At 40.8% G+C, this 20,720-nt stretch overlaps 1 protein-coding gene across 1 annotated transcript in view; it reads left to right on the forward strand.

Moving 5' to 3' along the window:
• Positions 1-3,293: 3,293 nt before the first annotated feature.
• The window catches only part of LOC141277076 (unconventional myosin-XVI-like), a 33,093-nt gene continuing 15,666 nt past the window's right edge, over positions 3,294-20,720 (forward strand). The window contains exons 1-2 of the mRNA XM_073795405.1: positions 3,294-3,610; positions 16,994-17,079. Of these exons, the coding sequence (XP_073651506.1) occupies positions 3,466-3,610; positions 16,994-17,079 (231 nt within the window). The 5' untranslated portion in view covers positions 3,294-3,465. The remainder of the gene's footprint in view (positions 3,611-16,993; positions 17,080-20,720) is intronic.

Raw genomic sequence — 20,720 nt, forward strand, 5'->3', positions numbered from 1 at the left:
CTTCATTGCGTACTTGTGTTCGATCATTATATCTTAATGTGAAGACTGAGACTGTATCTTTGAGTCACATCCCCCGATGTGATTCATCTTTCCTGTACCTGTGAGAACAGCACCAGGAAGCAGGGGGCGGTCACAGAGAAACCCTGTTCACAGGCTGCAAGAAAATTCCACAGGAATTCGAATTAGCTAATGTTACGATGCGCCCATCAGAAGGCTGCCCCTGAAATACACAGGCCACTGATTTCACAAGATGCAGAGATACATAAAAGACTCAGACACACCCTTAAATCTCTATGTGGGATTTTCCAGCCCTCACTTCCCTACTTGTTAGCTTAGATTCATTGAGAATCTCAAATATTTTCTTTTGGTGTGACTTTTCTTCACCCTCAAAACCCCGATGACCACGGCTTGGAGGCACGAACAAACCTGATGACTGTATTTGATCTGTGTTGTTTTTTTAAATTTTCCACAAAATGTGCGTCCTGTACCTGCACTTTTATAGCCAAGCCTTCTTCAGACTTCATGCCAGGGTCCTCTTGACGGGATGCCGTTGCAGTTCCTTTGGTGTTTAAATAATGGGTGTCCTTTTGACGAGGAATGTTGCAACCGTTCTTGCATGAAACTGACAACTTTACAGCAAAATCAGATTTTTGAGAGTCAGAACCTCATTGGGGTTGAATCGAGAAATGAACAAGTTGGGGCACAGGCTCTCATGCACGGGTTCAGCGTGGAGCCAGGGTGTTTATGAGAAGAGGCTGACACAGAACGTGGTGACCAAGAATCCCTCGGTTAATATTCATGAATAAGCATAACCCCAAAGTGGCGATGTCGATATTGATGTCGCAACTCTATTTCAGCGTCTAGAGGACAGTTTTTCAAGCTGGGGTTCCCAGTTCATTACCACTGAGGCATGGGTGATACAGGCACAGAAAAGAAGATGCTTTATTCTTTACATCAGCAAAGGAAATAAGGAAGAAAGCCTTTAGGAAGGGCCAAGCCAAAGAATGGGTGTGGGTGGACGGCAGAGCCCTGCACACCTAGGTCAAAACCCAGCGGCAACACACCGGCTCACTGTGAAATGTTCGCGGGTAAATTCACCTCCTCAGGCCTCAGTGACCTCATCTCAAAAACAGGCGAGGGAGTGACAGCTCTTCAGAATTGTTATGAAAATGAGAAGTAAGTCAAGCCCCACCTCTAGCAGGGGATTAGCACATAATAAACGTGCAGGAGATGGTAATTACCGTAAGAACAGTGTGAATAATTGTCATCAGGTTGACCACTTATTCTTCCATCTTAAGAAGGACTCGCTCCCTTATTCCAATCCACAGCCATCCCTGGAATAGACAGACGTGCGCTCTTACGATAAAAACATAGAGAAAATGTTAGTAGATAACGTAAGGATCACAGCCTAAGTTTTGAGACACATTTTCAAACATTTTTTGGCTACAAGTGAACCTGCTGATTGGACATATGAAGATTTTTTTTTAAACTTTAATAGCAAAAATGGAGGGTTCGACTATAGTTTACATATAGCAGTTGTTTATGAGATAGAAATCCATTCTGGGGGAAGCTAGCATCACATACTCGTACCAGGAGTTCACACAGTGTCTCAGAGTACTGGGTCCTGTACCGCCAGGCCTAAGAGGACGTCCCTGTTACCTAGGTGCTCCGCCCTGCTTCACGCTCTGAGCCTAAACAAGACCCCCTGGAGAAGGTTCCCAGCCCCACTGCCACCCAGCTGGGAGCCCACCAAGTTCCTTCATCTTCTTGCTCCTTCCTCTGCTTGTTTGTTGTCAATCACGGTCCCGCGGGCGACGCTCCAAGCTACCTGTCTGCTCATTTCTGGACCTCCAGCTAGTGGAGAGAGTCTGGCCAGAGGAAGCATTCAATAAACAACTGAATTAAAGAGCGAAAAAAAAAAAAAAGCTTAAAGAGAAATAAAAGCAGGTGAATGTCTGTGTCTTGAGATCGCTTTAACACCAAACCTGTTTTACTAATTTTCAGAAGATGATTTTTAAAAAGGCAAAATAGAGTTGACCAAGTTGAATAGATACTCTTTCAGTTCCAGCCCGTTTAATAGTCTCTGGCCATCAAGAGCTGAGATGGTGAAGCTCCCCCGACCTCTCCTTGGCCGCGATGCCCGCCTCGGCCTGGCCAAAGCCTTTTTACTTGTTTTTTAAATGCAAGGAGTCTGGAGCTACTCCCTGGGTCGTGGAAATAGAACCTCTTCCACCTGGTTGTCAAAGCCCTGCTCATTTTGCCCTCATTCTATCTGTCCAACTCTTCCTTCTCTAAGCCCCAGAACGGCCTCCTGTCTGGGCACACCAGACCTGCTCACTTGTAAAGGAGCGGCCACTGCGCTGCACAGAAGATGCTCTGAACAAGATTACTGATGGTGGGGAGGGAAGAGGGCTGAGCGGGGAGAGGGCGTCCCAGGCATAGGGAATGCGCACCCCAAGCATGAGAACGTGTCCGTGTGAGCGTTTGGGTAAATGCTGAGGGCCTGGTTGCTATTTGAGTACAAGTCTCAAGGGCAAGGGGAGACAGCATCCAGGAGGGAGAGCTAGGATGCTGTCAAGCCCAGCCTTGGAGATGAGCTCTGGGGGGGCTGGCCCGCTGCTTCCTTCTGCCGTCACGGTGGGTAAACTGTTCCTCCATCCGTAAAATATAATAAGGCGTATTACATTTATGATCCTTTTTGAATCATGTATTGGCCTAAAACTTCAGAACAGTCTGACTAAGAGATACCCAGAACCTACTAAGCACCGCAGACAAGGGGCAGAAGCAACATGGCAAATCCCTGATGGTGAACGGAAATTCCCCAGAGGGTGGGAGCACGTCTTTCAGCCTAATTTGGACAGTGGCGTCTGTGTTCCTCACCTCAGAGAACTCAGTATAGCACATGCGTTAAACATTTAGGTAATTTTGTTACTGTATAGAATGCAGAAGTAGGATTTTGAAGTTTAGTATTCCTAAGTGGATAATAAACTTTGTAACAATAGCGAAAATATATCTGTTACATTTTTTTCAAAGCTATAAGGTTGCCTCAGCTCCACTTCATTTAAAAACTCAGAAAATTTCTGAAACATGAATAGATTGCTATGCTTCTTTTAGGAGATAACCTTCCCAAGATAGGCAGTTCTGTAATGACAAGTAATTAGACGTATGACATCAAAAGTTCTTTATAGATTTCATAATAATGTTTGAAAATAACAAGTTATGAAATTCATTATTGCCACTGAATGCATCCCATTATGTTTAACAGAATTATGTCAAAATTTGGTGAATATTTTGTAGGCTATACGTTTGATTAAGGGTGATTATTAATTTACTGTTTCAAACATCATTAATGTTTGTTTTAATAAGTTTTATTATTTCCTTCCACTATTTGATTCAACTTGCTCAGTACACGTTATCAGAAAAGAAGAATTGTTTTTACAATTTGTTTCAGGTTTTGAAACTAACATGAACCTTACTAGCCGAGATGATCTTGGTACATCAGAAATTGCATCAGAGACCCAAGATAGAAATGCAAATAACCATGGGATTCAATTATCTAATTCACTCTCCAGCGCGATCACTGCCGAAAATGGAAATTCCGTCGCAAACGGTAAGCACTTCGTTACACCCGGAAGTAAGTAGATATACGTTCTAAGTTGTAGCAACTTTCTAGGGAGAATGGAATTAAAACAAAAATGAAGTAGGCTTAAAAACTGGAAAAGGGTATAGAGTATGAAATATCACTCTAGGGTGTGTTGTCAACTTATTATTTTCAAGTTAAAGAATTCAAATTGCATTCGGTATTAGTTGACTTTTCAGAGATTTTTATGGAGTATTTGGTCTGTGGAAACCAGTATAAAATGAGACGTATACTGGGCAGAAGGAGGCGATGGATGCTCTAACAGTATTTTTAATGAAAAATATATCTTTTTCATTTCTTTTAAAAATTTATTTATTTTTTTAAAATTTTTTATTGCAATATAGTTGATTTATAATGTTGGTTAGTCTCAGGTGTACAGCAAAGTGATTCAGATATATATGTGTGTGTGTATATGTGTATGTATATATATATGTGTGTGTGTGTGTTCTTTTCCCTTATAGATTATTACAAGCAATTGAGTATAGTTTCCCGTGCTATACAATAGGTCTCTGTTGGTTATTATTTTATATATAGCAGTGTGTATATTTTAATCCCAAACTCCTAATTTATCCCTCCCCCCGCCCCTTTTTCTTTTCATTCCTCAAAAGTGTGAAGGAAAATAATACTGAAGGAATGGTAAACACCACACTGGCTTTAGGTGTTCGATGTGGGTGTATCAGTGAAGGTATCCTGTAGAAATTGGCTTGACTGTGTGTATCCAAACCCTGTCTAATAGTGGCTTAAACAAGTAGCTTATTCCTCCCACACTAGAAGAAGCCCAGGGCTTCTAGTATTGTCTGAAGGGAAAATTCAGACCAATCTTTTCTTGAAGAGACTGAGAAGGTGGGCATGGGATGCAATGAAGGCCAAGCAAAGAAGCCTATATTCTAGGCTTTTCTCTGAAGGACGTTGGGGGCATTCACTGAGTTCACAGGAGGTAGCTGAGAAGCTTGGCTGTGCCTTTTAGGATTGTGGGGACAGGCTGAGTCCAGCACCTGCCAGGGCCCTGGGGTGAAGCCTTGAAGGGTCCATCCTGAGAGTCAGAAGAAAACCCAGGAACCCCAGCTCAGCTATGAATCTTCTCAACCCCTGGAGCAGGAATGAGGTCCTCCAAGATTGACAGGGCCCACAGGTACCTGGGAGAAAAAAAGTATAATCTATCCCAAAGGACAATTACAATATTCTAGACTTCAGAATGTTCTTACAAACCATTTTTCAAATACCAAGTTCAACACATAATCAAAAAGAACCAGGCGGGCTTCCCTGGTGGCGCAGTGGTTGAGAGTCCACCTGGTGATGCAGGGGACACGGGTTCGTGCCCCGGTCCGGGAAGATCCCACATGCCGCGGAAAGGCTGGGCCCGTGAGCCATGGCCGCTGAGCCTGCGCATCCGGGGCCTGTGCTGCGCAACGGGAGAGGCCACAACAGTGAGAGGCCCGCGTACCGCAAAAAAAAAAAAAAAAAAAAAAAAAGAACCAGACACATGAGGACACAAAAGCAGATGAAAATTACAAGCAGAAATAGCAATCCATTGCAGTGTATTATCCATGGGGGTTCAAAAGATTGGAGTTCAAAACCATATACTTTAAAATAAGTATGTTTACTAGGCCTAAGGAGATAAAAGAATGAGAATCTCAGCAGAAATCAGAAACCATGAAAACGTGTCAAATGTAAATTCTGAAATTGAAATATGCAGTCATAAAACTAAGTACAATAGAGGATGAGGTTAAAGTCAATTAGACACAGCCATTAAAAAAAATCCTAGGGAAGTGGAAGACAAGTCAGAAAATATCAAGAATGAAACGCAAAGAAGCAGAAGAGTGGAAATTCCAGAAAATGGTTTAGAACCTATATTCCAGTAACGTAGTTTAGAGACCTGAAGGATATGCTGAGAACTGTTTTTGGAATTCTGGGGAAAGGAGAGAGAGTCTGTGGGCAAGAGAAAAGATGTGGTGAGAAATGGGAGAGAATTCTCCAACACTGATGAAAGCACTAAGAAACAGGTTTAAGTTGGCAGTTTCTCATAAACATACGCTTTCCATATGACCCAGCAGCCCCCCTCCTGGGTGTTTACCGAAGAGAAATGAAAACAGCGTCCATATAAACACCTGTATGCAAATTTGTATCCTACCTTTATTTATAATCACCTAAAACTGGAAATAAATGAATTGTCCTTCAGTTGGTGACTGGACTGTATTCGTTATTAATTGCTGTGTAAAAATTACCCTCCAGAACTTAGAGGCTGTTGTTTTGTAGTTTCTGTGGGTCAGGAATCTGGGTGCGGCTGAGCCGAGTGCCTTTGGTTCAGGGTCCCTCACGAGGAAGCGATCAGCTATCAGTCAAAACTGTAGTCATCTTGAGGCTGGTTGGAAAGATGGTCTGATTTCAACATCACTCACAGGAGCATCTCCACAAGGGAGGCCTCACAACAGGGCGGCTGGCTTCCCCCAGAGCAAGCGGTCCATGGGAAAGCAAGGAAGAGCACCCAGGATGGAAGCCACGCCCACTGCACGGCTGCTCTTGGAGGGGACAGCCAGCACTCCAACCTCATCCAGCTTGTTGGATTCAGGCCATATGTCCAGTCGAATCGTGGGAAGAGGTTACATGAGGTGTGAGTGCCTCTGGGTGGGCCCATCAGGAGCATTTCACAGGCTGATCAGTGCATGGATCAACTCCGCAATAAAAAAGGAGGAACCATTATTACACACGACAAAATGGGTGCATCACAAATGCATTGCACTGAGTGAAAAAAGAATCAAAAGACTCTAAGTATGATTGCATTTATATGACATTTGGGAAAAGGCAAACTACAGGGACAGTAAGAGATGAGTGGTTACCAGAGGCTGGGTGCAGTGGCCAGGGCTGGGCTGTGTAACAAAATGTTACAGGCCGGTACACAGGCTGTGTAACAGTGATGTGTTGGCCACAGTTCTGGAGGCTAGAGTCCAAGGTCAGGGTGCCAACACCGATGACAGCCCTCTTTCAGGTTGCAGATTGCCAGCTTCCTGCTTGCCCTCACGTGGTGGAAGGAAGGAGCTAGCTCTCCGGGGTCCCTGTTATAAGGGCACTAATCCCATTCATGGAGCCTCCACCACATGACCTAATCACCTCCCAAGGGCTCCACCTCCTAACACCACTGCACTGGGGGGTAGGGCTTCAACATATGAGTTTTAGGGGGACACAAACATTCAGACCACAGCAGACCACAGAGGGGCATGTGGTGGTATTGACAAACAGGAATGAGTGTGTTCCTATAAATTTATAGGCAGGTGCGTAGAATAAAGGTGAATCTCTCTTTCTGTAAATGTCACTTTTGTTTAAAGAAAAAAAAGCCTGAGTAGAATAAATACAAAGAACAATACTCCTAGGCGTATCGTAGTGAGACACTGGTAAGCAAGCATGAATCTTAAAGGCAGCCAGAGGTTAAAAAGGAAAAAAAAAGACAAATTACCTTTAAAGAAGCAGTGGAAGTCCAAAGACAAGGAAATAACATATTTAACATGCTCAAATAAAGTAACTGCCGATCTAGAATTTTACGAACAGTAAAATACTTCTGTAAGAACGAAGGGAGTTAAGGATATCTTATCAAAACAAAACAAAGCAAAAACTGAAAGAATTAAACATGGGCAGACCCAGAATGCTCAGGTAAAAGAAGGAAAAATGAACAATAAAGAACTAAGTAAAGGTAGGAGGGGGTAAAAATAATATTTACTATTATACACTGATAAATCACATTAACAGGTTATAATTTCAAAGGTAACCACTGAAAGAACAGTAGAGAGGTGTATAATTTCCAAACTATTAGAGTAAAATAGAACAATAAAAAGTCAATCAACCTAGAAGATAGCAAAAGGGGTAGAATAGGAGTATCTTCAAGGTACGACAAATTGAAAAGTCTCAGATGGTAGACAGAAAAGCATACATGAAAGTAATTTAAACTCAATTGAATTCCATTAAACTTTAAGACTCTTATTTAGTGTAAGTTCACATTAAAAATCAATTAATACAATATTTTGAAGCTTAAAGTTTCTGAAAACATGTAATACATGAGGATGCTGAAAATTTAAATGTGAAGGGATAGAAAAGGAAAAGATATAGCGTGCACATATTAAAAACAACAACAGTTCTGTTTGGAAGTTAAAAATTACATTGCTGAGTAATCAATAGATTCAAGAAAGACAAGAACCTAAGTTACTGAAATATAAAATAAGCAACAAAGTCAAATGTTAATTCTTTGAAAAAAAAATCTTTGAAGCATTAATAAAATTGAGAATTCTCTTTCAAGGGTGATAGAGAAATAAAGTGGACACAAGTAGCCAATTCTGGGATGAAAAAGGGGACCCACCACAGATCTTCCAGAAATTAAAAAAATGATAATGATTATATTATAAACAGCTTTATGGCAAAATAAATTTGTGAATTTAGATGAATACTTTTCTCCAAAAAAATTACAACTAACCCAAAATAGAGAAAAGAAATAGGAGAGCTAAATAGTAATGTAAATGTTAAATTATTGTGTTTGTAAATGAATACTTTCCTACAAGGAAAACTCTAGGCCCAAATGATTTTTCTGGTAAGTTCTCTCAAAATTCTAAGGATGAAATAATTCCACTGTTATACAGACTCTTCCAGAGAATAAGAATGAAGAAGGAGAAGAAAAAAAATTAAAGCAGAAACCTCTCCCAGCTTGCATAAATAACCACTTAATTTATGACAGAATTGGCATTGGAGGAAGAATAATCAATTGCAGTCCATGTGAGGAACAGAAATGAAACTTGACCCCTACCTTACACTATACACACACAATCCCTGGTAGATTTTAGATCTAAACGTCAAATGTAAAATAAATTTTATAGAAGAAAATATAGAATAATAATTTTTTAACCTCAGAGATGGGAAAAGAAAGGACTTCTTAAACAAATTAAACAGGATACAAAAAAGTGCTAACCGTAAAGGAAAAAAAAAAAAAAATATATATATATATATATATATATATATATATATATACACACACACATACATATATGTATATGTATGTAATGGGATAAAATATTTTCAACACATTTAACCAACAAAGGGCCATATTCAGAGTTTACTTAAAAACAAACAAAAACTACTGAACAGAAAAACAGAAAGGACAAACGAAAAGGCATGTCAACAATTTTAATGAAGTCCAACTTTATTCGTAATTAGAGAAATGCACATTAAAACCGCCACGTGATCCTACTACAGACCCTATAGAATTTCAGAACTGGCTGACCAGGATGCGGAACTTTGTGAAAGGATCACCAGGAAGCTTAGGGCAGGGATTTCATTCGGAGGAGAAAGAGCCAATACCGATTTGAGAGAGAATGTTGGGAGCTTCTGGGTAACAGACAATGTTCTCTTTCTTGACTTGTGTGGTAGTTACAGTTCCTCACTTTAAAAAAAAAAAAATGGGAGAGAAAGAGGGAGGGAGGGTATTTCAGAATGGCTGTTAGGTAGGCAGGATGGTGGTACTCCATGGCCGTCAAGAGATTCTGGCTTCACCATCCTATCTCTGGCTTCCCTCCAGGTCCAAGTAAGGTCGGAGGATGTAGTTTTTCATCTGAGCACGTTGCTCGCCCAAGGATGTTCATTGCTGACCCGAGAATGTTCATTGCTGACCTGCCCAGCAGGAGGGGGCGAATGGGTCTTGGGGAAGATCTAGCCAGGCGATTCTCATCACAAGTCACGCTTTACTTGGAAGGAGTCATGGGGTGGATAGATGATTAGGGCAGGGCTTGTTCAAGCTTAGCATCAAGGACCCCAGGGTAATGCGGGAGTGTTCTGTTGGCACGCAGGAAAAGGATTGTTTTCATCACACACACACAGAGAAAAAGCCCCAAAGTGTTTCTGAATGCTTCCCCTCCCCCCATATGAAGCAGGGATTCCATGTAACGATTGGTTGGAAGTATTTGGCTCGTAAGACAGAGGCTTTTTGGTACGATGGGAGGAAATGACACTGGGAAGATACAGAAGGATTTTTAGACCTGCGGTAAAGATTTCTAGGGAAAGGAGCTGCAGTTACCAAGAACAGACAGACGTACTGGTTCCCAGGTTCCCAGAGCATGGGTCTTTCCTAAGTTTTCTCCTCTCTTCTTCAACAACATATTACTATTCATCTGGCGTTTTAATTTTATGCAGGCTACAAAAGCTGTACATGTTTTATGTGACAATTTGGAAAATACAGGAAAGAATAAACAATGAGTAAAACCTACCATTCCTTGTATTCCCCAGAAATACCCAAAACGTGTCTAATATTCCACTGTGTAGAATTCTGGTTTTTTTCATACAAGTATATGTGTGTGTTTATATAAGATGTTTGGTTTTGTTTTTATAAAGCTTGAGTTATACTGTACATGTGGTTTTAACAATCTGCTTTTTTCCCTTAGAAATCTCACGTGGTCTATCTCTAGGTCAACAAACGCAGATCTGCATTGCTTACAGTTGGCCGTTAATTGTACAGGATGCATAGCATCTCATCAGATAGGACTAACGTGATTTAAAATAACCCAGCCCTATTTGTTGCATGTTAGAATTACCTCCTGATTTTCTATCCTTAAAATAAAACTGAGTGTTTATGATGGATTACTCCAACTTGATTAAAATAGACATTTTGTAAAACTTTCCATGTTAATGTGTCACGTTCAGATTTATGTGTGTGTGTGTTTCGATGGAAATATGGAGATATAATCTTTCTTTTAAAACCATTGCTTTCTGAAATCTCTGATGATAACCCTTTACAAAAAGGATAACAAAAACGTTGTATACCCTTATACTGAAATTCAATATTCTTAAAATAATAACAATGGAATTTGAGTGATAGCAGTAAGTCAACAAGTATGTGATAAGAGAATATTTCACGAAGGTTGCATATATCTAGTAAGAAGGTAATTAATTCATTTTTTATTTCCAATTTTGGAGTATTTAATGATAGCTGCTAAACAAAAAGGGAATTTAAAATGTATTGGATGATCAAAACTGAATGCAAAAACATTTAAAAAGGTAACCATATATCCTTTCATTTTTATTAAATTTTTACTCCCCGCCATCCTCCCTAGCTCACCTTGGGTGATCTTATTCTACCACAAGGAAAGAGAAAATAGGCACTCCCCTTTACCAAAATATTTAATTTGTCTGTGTTTTGAGTCAAAAGCCAAAAGCTATGGCTTGGTAAATGGTCCTAGAAAACTTAACACAAAAAACTCTGAGTCTTACTCTAAAAATCAAAATAAACCCCAAAACCAACAGAACAAACCAAAAAACCCTCTAGACCAAATGGAAATTTTTGTGGAATATGTTGCCTGAAATTAATCATATAAAATTCAATATTTAGGAATATCAGGCTTCAAAACTTCAGTATGTAACTGATAGCGTATGTTCAAACCCTGAAACAGAGATTTACACGTTATCCCTTAAATGCTCATAGAGACCAGATTTTAACATAGAGCTAGCTCTGCGTTGTTGTTCACTGAAGATCACTTGAAAATCTCGAGTTATGTGCACAAAAGGAAAATTATTTCAATTGGGATTTCAGTCTTTCAAAGCAACACGACATGTTTATTTTGATTTACCTGTGAGGACACCATGAGCTTCTGGGCTCCTGAAACCTTCCCATGACTATTAAAATACCGGCACAATGCTCTGGGTATTCAGGCAGGCACTCAGTAACAGCATTTACTGATAGGAATCATGTTGCCTATTTCATAAGAACCAGTAAGTCCTAGGCCGGGACCAGAGTCAGAAAGCCTCTCCTGGTTGGTATGCTAAAAACTGATCAGATGTTATATATGAACAGCACATGATATATACATGGTCATTATAACTCAAATCGGTTAGTCGTACCGGTTCCCAAGTCACAGCGTATAGTCAATATGCTTACTAAATAAAGGCACGAGATGGGAATAAATGTTTAAAATAACTTGAAGTTTTCATTGAATCAGAAGTAGTGTTATTTTCAAGGAGACGATTTCTCTGGAATGCCAGTATCTGCGTGCTACCTCTGCTTCCCAGAAATAATTATCTGTTTGTTCATTTGCTGAAATATAGTTATGTGTGGGTAATTATAGCTATCACTTACTTTAATTGCCATCCTTTTACTGATGCGAACACAGACTTAGATCTTTTTTTGTATATTTAATTATTCCCTGGACTTGTGGTTATTTATCATTAGATTAGAGAACAGTTTTTAGTGCTAGAACGTTGTAGTTATAGCAAACAAAATATTGTGAATCTAAAGATGTTTAGTGGGGAAATAAGGATATGACAGATTCTATCCAGGCCATTTTTATGTTCAGTATGATTTTCTTTCTTGCTGCGTGATGACTACACATTTTATGGCTGGGCCTCAGGAAAAATGACAATTAAAGGGGCTTCTCTGGTGGCGCAGTGGTTGGGGGTCCGCCTGCCGATGCAGGGGGCGCGGGTTCGTGCCCCGGTCTGGGAGGGTCCCGCATGCCGCGGAGCGGCTGGGCCCGTGGGCCATGGCCGCTGGGCCTGCGCGTCCGGAGCCTGTGCTCCGCGGGGGGAGAGGCCACAGCAGTGAGAGGCCCGCTTACCGCAGGAAAAAAAAAAAAAAAAAAAAGACAATTAAAGAATACAGTCATTACATTTGATTTTCCATTTACCATTCTCTGAAGATTGTCTTTCTTTATTTGTGCTGTGTTTATCCTCGGTGCATGGTAAGGATAATCTATGGTGATAAAGTACTGGGTGAGGCCATGTACCAGACCGGAAGCTCTGCATTCTTATAGACTCCAAGGCCACATTGAACCTAGTGCTATTGAACCAAACCACATCGACTCTGGGAACTTTGGAGAATGGCTTTTTCCACTCATGCTCAGGAAAGATCCAGACCCCTAGCGAAGGAGCCCTTGGTTAGAATCCATGAAATGTATTCAAATATAGGTTTTACAACCTCATCTTTTTTATAGGAACTGTATAGATTCTTTGGAATTCGTACTGCTTTCTGATTCAGAGCCAAACCACCAGGGGAAGCAAGTCTTCACTTGACAATCTAGAATCTGGTGCAATTATCTATTTTGAGCAGCAGAACGTAGGTTTGTCAAGAAAGCAAGCTCCTCAGGCATTCAGAAAGCCCTGCTCCACTCCTCCGTTTCATTAAAGATACTTTGAAGTCATATTGAATAATTTCTAATTTGGACTTCATTTAATTCAGTGTCCTCCACTGTAGTTGAGAAGTCGGGTTGAAAATGGCGGATGGAACTGCTGACTCTGCCATTTCCTAGCGGTGTCGCGCGGCTCCTCTCCGCCTGGGCTCGGACCCAGGGCTGATGCACGCTAACTCCATGACCCTGAGAAAATGACTTAACCTCTCCAATTCTCAGTTTTCTCAGCTTAAAAATGGGGACAATCAAAGGACCTGCCCTGTGGGATTGTTATGAGGATTTAGTATCAGTACGATGATGCTAGCTAAAATTAGCTCTCAATAAATATTACCTGTACACAGATACCATAAAAGTCTTCGATATTTTAGAGCTAGAAGATCCCTGAGGATTTATCCAATAAAAACTAGAATTATGTACATGACATAGATGAGGTGTAAGGCAGTGAATTAATTCCTCCAAGACCACACAGGCTATAATACTAGAATCAATGCCTTATAACTCGTTTACACATAGACCCAAGTACCCACGTGTGTATAGTCAAACACGCAGGTCATTTTGATGGTCTACACTGGTGTTCAGACATTATGATTCGGAGCCTCTGGCATGAATGGAAGTCGGGGTATGTGGGTAGAGTTCAAGGGAAGGGAAGCACACTGTTGCTGCCGCAGAAAGAGTACACGGAAGGAGGGGCGTAGAACTGTGTTTGCTGGGAATTATTGCCCCAGAGTCTGGTCTGGGAGAGGGCTGTGCCCTGAGAGAACTAGAGCAGGTTTATAAGTATGTGTGAGAAATGGTTCTGTGATGGACACCCCACTTCCGATGGAAGTCAACAAATCAGGGGCTTCAGATGAACCTTGAATGTGCCGCCAGCACCAATCAGGGGTCTTCAACCCCGTGGGAAAGCACAGTGGGATTCTCTACCCCAAGGCTCTGGGGTTCTTCTGATGCCTCTGTGTAACAATGTCCCTTGGCTACATGAGGGACACGTGTTCAAGAATTTACAGGTGAAATAATATAATTTCTGTAATTTTTTAAAAGGATAATGAGAAGTAGATGAAACGAGACTGAAACACTGAAAATCCTGAAGCTTGGTGATGGGTCCATGGAGTTTCACTCCATATTCCCTTTGCTTTTATATGTACGAAATTTCTGTAATAAAGTCTTGAGATATTTGTTGTCTTGATAGATAAGATGGGTTAATTATTGTAGTTTTATGTGCACTTCTTGGAATACTTAATGAAAATAAACTTGTTTATTAGTTAGTGGTCACTTAAAGTCTCTCATTTTCTGAACAGAGCCTTTGCCCATATTTTAAAATATGAAAGTAGGTCCTTTATTTTGACTTGTAGGATGTTTTAAGAATAATAGAGCCTTTTATTTGGTGTATTTAAATGTTCTATGTTGTTCTTTTTTAATTTGCAATTTACTTTTTTGATATTTTTAAAGTATATTTATTTTTAAGGTTCGAATAGAAGTATTGATACATTTTCTTTTCCTTCATGGCGTGTGTCTTTGGTGCCATTTTTAGATCATTTGCCTTTAAAAAGTACTGCTTCTAATATGGCAACAAAATAAAAGGTTTTGTTGGCCAAGAAAAGAAACCCTGCCTTTTCTAATCTCCTTTGCACCTTCAGTGCTTCCAGCTATTTCTTTGCGCCTCTGGGTTCACACTCCCATGCGTATTCGCCATAACCGGGCTTTCTCACCTCCCTGCTATGACCTTCAGGGTCAGTGCTGCCCCAGAGTCATCTTCCCCTGGAGCCCCCTCACCTCCTGCATCACCAAGAGGAAATGACATTCCCAGAATTTCTCCAGTGCCCCTTTCTTCTCTGTCACTCTCTCTCTGTCACCACCCAACCTTCCGTCCCCACCCCCGACACTGACTCTATCTGTCCTGACCCTTCTTTAGTCGACAGGTAAGAGATGCCTTTGCACCCACCACTTCGGTACCCTGGTGCCACAGCCCTTCTCAGAAATCTACAGTGCTACCCATTGCCTTCAAATATCGCCAGATTCTGTGAAGTGTTAGGTGACGCCTTTAATTTCTGGACTACACCCTCCAGGTCCCCTACTTCGGCCATCTTACAGGCCACCCCCAGGACGTGGAGACATCTCGTGTTCCATGTTACGATGCTTCAGCGCTTCCGTTCCCTTGGCCAGGCTGACCTTCCTCAACCTCGCTCACCTTTCAAAATCCTCCCCATCCTGGAAGGTCCACAGCCTTTGGCATCTCCACCGTCACTCTTCCTCTAATCCCTCACCCAGAGTGAATCCCTGCTTTCTCCAGATCCATCTCAACACCACCTGTGCCCTGTGGAACCCTTAAGTCATTCTGTTGTGTATTCTGCTTAAGAAGCATTACCGTGAAGATTTGAGATCTCGGAGGCAGACCTTTTCTTGAGTCTTGGCGCGTTTCCCAGCGCCTTGTTCGGAGGGTGACCTAGATATTCCCTAACTTTATTTAGTTGACACTGTGTAGAACAGTTCATGCTAATGACTTGGCTCTGAGTTTGGATCTGCACTAAGCTGACTCTCTGTTCGGATTCAGCGAGCAATCTTCTAATTGATCATTTCGTTTTAAAAAACGGATCACAGCACTCTTCTCCTTCCCCAGGTTCCTAGTCTCTGTAAGACGTCCAGTGAACCAGATTCTCTAGCAGCAGACATTTGTCTTGCTTGTCAATGGGCCCTTCATCCCCGTCTCCCATGAATCCCAAACTCTTAGCTTTGCCCTGCTACCTGGACATACATTTTATTGTGACTATGCTTATCTAGTTGCCTGGAACGCCAACCTGTGTGTGATCTTGGATTTCCACCCACCCTTCCTCTGTATTGATTCCGATCACTCTAACACTCACTGCTTGATTGGACCCTTCCCCACACCTGCTACCCGGATCTCGATACAGTATTCCCCTGGGCAACTTTAGACATTGCTATTACTTTTGACCAAGACCCAGTCCCCCCATGACCACCCATCCGTATGTCTATCACTTCCTAGATACTGGCTCTCTCCCGCCCAGTCTCAATGAACTAACCCTTCCATGCCAAGGTATTTGTATATATATCAAGATCAACTGGGAAGACTTCTTATGTGTTAACAGGATGACGTGGACTTCTCTGCAGAACTAACTCTCTAACTGGAAAACTATGAGTGGTTTTCTAATGATGTTTAAATCAGGAATCCTGTACATGTTTAATCCGTTATACCATACTGGTTAATTACGATTTCAGAGGAGAGGAGCAATCACTTCAGAATCTAAAGTTGTCTAGGTTGAACTTTCCTTGGACAGTTGTTACTCTTTAGTCCATTCATTTTTATCAGTAAGTCACCTGATTGATCCCTCTCTCAGAGTGCTTCTCAGCCAGGGATGATTTTGTCTCCCGGGGGATATCTGGCAATGTCTGGGGACATTTTCGGTTGCCACAACTGAGTAGGAGATGCACAGGACAGACCCCCAGCAGAGAATTACACAGCCCAAAACGTCAGCCAGGCTGACGATGGAAAACCCTGCTTGGGTCACGAGGGATAATTACTACAACCTTTTGGAGCCTTGAGGGTACTTCTGTATCGTGGGAGATATAAGTTGCCTCAGACCCGCCACTGAGCCTATAGGGTTGGTTATGTATTGGTCTGTTGTGATCGGGCAGCTACCCTGACCTTTTCTGCGTGGAATTTCACCCAATCTCCTCCTTTCCTTTGGGTGTAGAATGAACGATAGTCAATACAATTCATCTGACACGTAGACTTGATGGTGTCTTATCTTATCTGTCTTCCATCCCTTCTCAGCCACCCTGCTACCCCACAAATGGGAAGCAAACTGTCACCCCAGGGACCCATTTACCCTTCGTTGCCCACAGGCTTCTCTTTCCCCATCTGTGTTTCATCAGACTATTTGCAGCCTCTAGAAAAGTTTTCCTTCTCCCCTCCAGTACTTCTTTGCCCACGTCTGTGTTATTATGACATATTTCTTCATGATCATTTCAGCTTTTTTTGTCAGTACATTTCCTCTTTGATTAGATGGAACTCCAGCAATACCTGGTATTACCATGCTGCCTTGGGAAATTTATTTTTCAATGAGTGTTTACGGACCTTCATTTCAATCCGTGAAATGTCACCATTTTAATTTGTTCAGTAAGTACACGACTTACTTTATTTGGGGAAAGAACACACAACTTAACGGCTATTTTGTGTTGACCTCCATAGGTTTACCTGAAGATGATGGATTCTCCAGGTTGTCTGGGAGTGGGACCTCCTCCCTTCAGAGACATAGAGAGAGTCACACCACTCAGGTAATGACCCCTCAATGCTTACCTTTGCTATGGTAATTGATGTTAAATGCCTACAAGAGATTCACGAAGGTGTGACCAAGAGTGTTTGTTCTTATTGGACTAGGGAACACAGTTCTTTTCAACTCTGCTGTAAGTTTCTTCACCTCAACATTCTCTTTCCCTTTGTATCAGGTGACTGCTCTCTATTTTCTGCTGGTTTCAAAAAAAGAAGAACATTCAAAACAAATAAAAATTAATAGACGGTTTCATATGAACTGTTCTGACATAATTCATGTAGTGGCATTTTAAAGTCACTGTCAGGTGAAGGGTATATTGCATCTGCTGAATGGCATTAGTATTTCCTGCATTGGACCTCAGCTGAAATAGGAAGGCTGTAAGTGAGGACAACATGGAGAGAAAATGCTTGAAGTCCCTGTGGTTTCATGGCCATTATCTCTCAGTTTCCACCTCAAATTCCATGTAATCCAAATTCATTTGTAAACTATCATATGATCAGAACACTGCAAAATCAAAATGAGATTGCAGTTCACAAAACTGTTCTGATGTGCTTCAGTAATTTCACGTGTACACGCAATGTGTTTGGCCTCAAAAATTTTGCCAAAATAAAGAGGATCGTCACTTTAAAATAAACTCTGGTGTTTGTAGAAAGAATAAAGGATTCATATCAATAGTGTAGTGTCCTTTTTATGTTGAGTTTTAAAATACTGCCTTCAATAAGTATCTTCAAAAAATATGACTTTGCTTTGAAGGTGGTACACAACCAACAATGTATCAAAGATTTTATTATCAATATATTAAAGATTATTGCTTTAGCAGCAAGATTATTTTTTATGAAGTTACGGCACAACTTTTGCTTTGTCAAATATCTACATTAAAATCGTTTAAAAACTCAGTCAAGTATTCAGATGTTTTCATGAAACCAATTATCCAGCCAAAGATCTTTTTTCATCTGAACATTTGACATTATATAGGCACGGTTATCTTATCAGCTGAGATTTTTAAAATAACACTGATGAGCTAGTGGGAAAAATCAATAATTTAATCTTAAAAATAAATCTTACAGTGGACAATATGCTGAAATCACTTACGCTGATATATAGGCATTGAAATAGAAAAAAAAATGCTGATTGCTTGCAATAATAGATTGTCCTAATCTCCCCTCTGTTCCTTAGAGATGCATTTACTTTACCTTGTAAGCATTACAGCTGCTTTATCTATGATAATTCACGGGAGAACCTGCTTGTAGAGAACATTGGCTTGATTTTTATTATAGGACCGTCTCCTATACGTTAGAGCGCAGTGATAGATACAGCCTTTCCAGGGTTCATAGAGAAAAGGGTTAATTTTGAAAGAAGGTGCATAAAATAGGCATCTCTGGAACTTTCCCTCTGATCTTTCATGGATTTGGCTAAGATGCAAAGAGAGATGGGAAAGACCACCGGGAATAATTTTCCATTCCCAGTTTTCAATAAGGGCTTGTTTTCAAATGCAAACAATCTCCAGTTATCTCACAGGGCATATTTTCAAGGAAATGGAAAACCAGGCTCATTTTCTTCCATGCCTGGTGTGGGCATTCTCCTGGCAGGACACACGTGTCAGTGTTGGGGACCTATAACAGTTATGTGGAACTATGCCTTGAATGGCCACACATCTCTCAGCATAAATGCTTCTTGTATGACATTTATATAGGAAATATGGACACATACAGGCATATTGAATTCTAGACTTTCTAGTAAGGCTACTAAATAAGAATTCTATAAAATCAGCCCTGAACTGATTGGGCATGTAGCAATAAAATTAAATGTTGACTAAAAATTGAATTCCTATTTGAGGATGTCTGTGTTTTAATTAGCATCATCAGTGATTTTAATGAAATCCCTTTAAGGAAGATAAAATGTCTGGGTGTTACTGTAGATAAAGAAAACAAGAAATAGATTTAGTAATTTGCCAGAGGTCATAGGGAAAATGCAGTGTCCACAGTTTGAATGGATGTCAAGATCCTATGTCTTGTTTCTGAAAGTGAGCTTACCATGACATTAAAAGCAATGGAGGAGTCATCCAACTTTTACATAAAATTTAAAGAAGTTTTGGTCAAGGTGAAAATCTTAAGTAACTGTAGTGGACATTTGTGGTTTGTATTCTTAGCTGCTGGCCACATATTTAAGTTTCTGGCCTACCACCATGATAATATAAGGAGAGAGATTTCACCTTCCTCCCTTCCTTTGAGAGCTGGATAAATGCATGTGAGATGGGCTCTGTCTATCCACCATGGGTTATGGGTTGAGAGACATACGATGGAAGGGATGAGGATAGATGTCGCCATGGGGGTGTCATCTGGCCACAGTGGTTCCCTCCAGTGGCCAAAGATGTTAGCCTGTGTCTGTGACCGCCGGTCACCGCGTTCGCCTTGGGTGCAGCCCATGTGCCAAACCTGTCCTTAACTTCACGTCCAATTATTTTGCTTTCCAATAAATCTTCTACCTGTTAGAGTTAGTTTCTGTTGCTTGCAAAGAAGAATTTTGACTGACACACTAATCTGATTTTATTGTTATTATCTATAAAAGTTACTTCATATCAAAGGGTTTTTTTTAATTTTATTTTTTATTCTGTATATTTTTAAATTGAAGTATAGTTGATTTACAATGTTATGCTAATTTCTGCTGTACGGCAAAGTGACTCAGCTATACATATATATACACTCCTTTTTTATTTTCTTTTCCATTGTGGTTTATCACAGGATATTGAATATAGTTCCCTGTGCCATACAGTAGGACCTTGTTGTTTATTCATTCTAAATGTAATAGTTTGCATCTACTAACTAACCCCAAACTCCCAGTCCATCCCCCTCTCCCTCCGCCCCTCCCCACTGGCCACGGCAAGTCTGTTTTCTATATCTGTGAGTCTCTTTCTGTTTTGTAGATAGGTTCACTTGTGCCATAGTTTAGATTCCACATAGAAGTGATATCATATGGTGTTTGTCTTTCCCTTTCTGGCTTACTTCACCCAGTATGATCATCTCTAGTTGCATCCATGCTGCTGCAGATGGCATTATTTTGTTCTTTTTCGTGGTTGAGTAGTATTCCATTGTATACATGTACCACATCTTCTTTATCCATTCATCTTTCAAGTTTTACATAGAGTGTGCATTATTCTTAATGTAGATGTAAACAATTTTCTAATAGGTGTAGCACCTCCGTAAATAACTTCTTCTCTCAAGGTACAGAATATAGAAAATGTAGTTTATGTTCTATTCCATCGTACTTTTAAAATCAATTTGCAAACTGTAAGGACTTTATGTAAAAGTAGTAAAAATCAATTTTGCTTAAAATATTTGGAACTAGTAGAAGCTGAGACACTAGCTGGATCGAGTATGTGGCTGTGATCATTTACGCTCCTTATGTAGAAGGCTTGGTAGGTCCAGGCCGTGAACCGCGGCGAACTATTCATGTCCTTCTGCACCCCAGGGCACAGGTAAACCAGCAGTGAAGGTGTGACATCGTGGAATCCCACATCCTAGTCCTGAAGGGGGGCTTTGTGGCATTTCCCAGTTCTCAACACTGGAATCGCAGAGGTTGAGGAAGCCACTTCATGTTGGTTTTTGAATTAGACAGTGTTTATAAAAATACCATGCCATTTATCTA

This window comes from Tursiops truncatus, chromosome 18, assembly GCF_011762595.2.
Source record: "Tursiops truncatus isolate mTurTru1 chromosome 18, mTurTru1.mat.Y, whole genome shotgun sequence".
NCBI lineage: Eukaryota > Metazoa > Chordata > Mammalia > Artiodactyla > Delphinidae > Tursiops > Tursiops truncatus.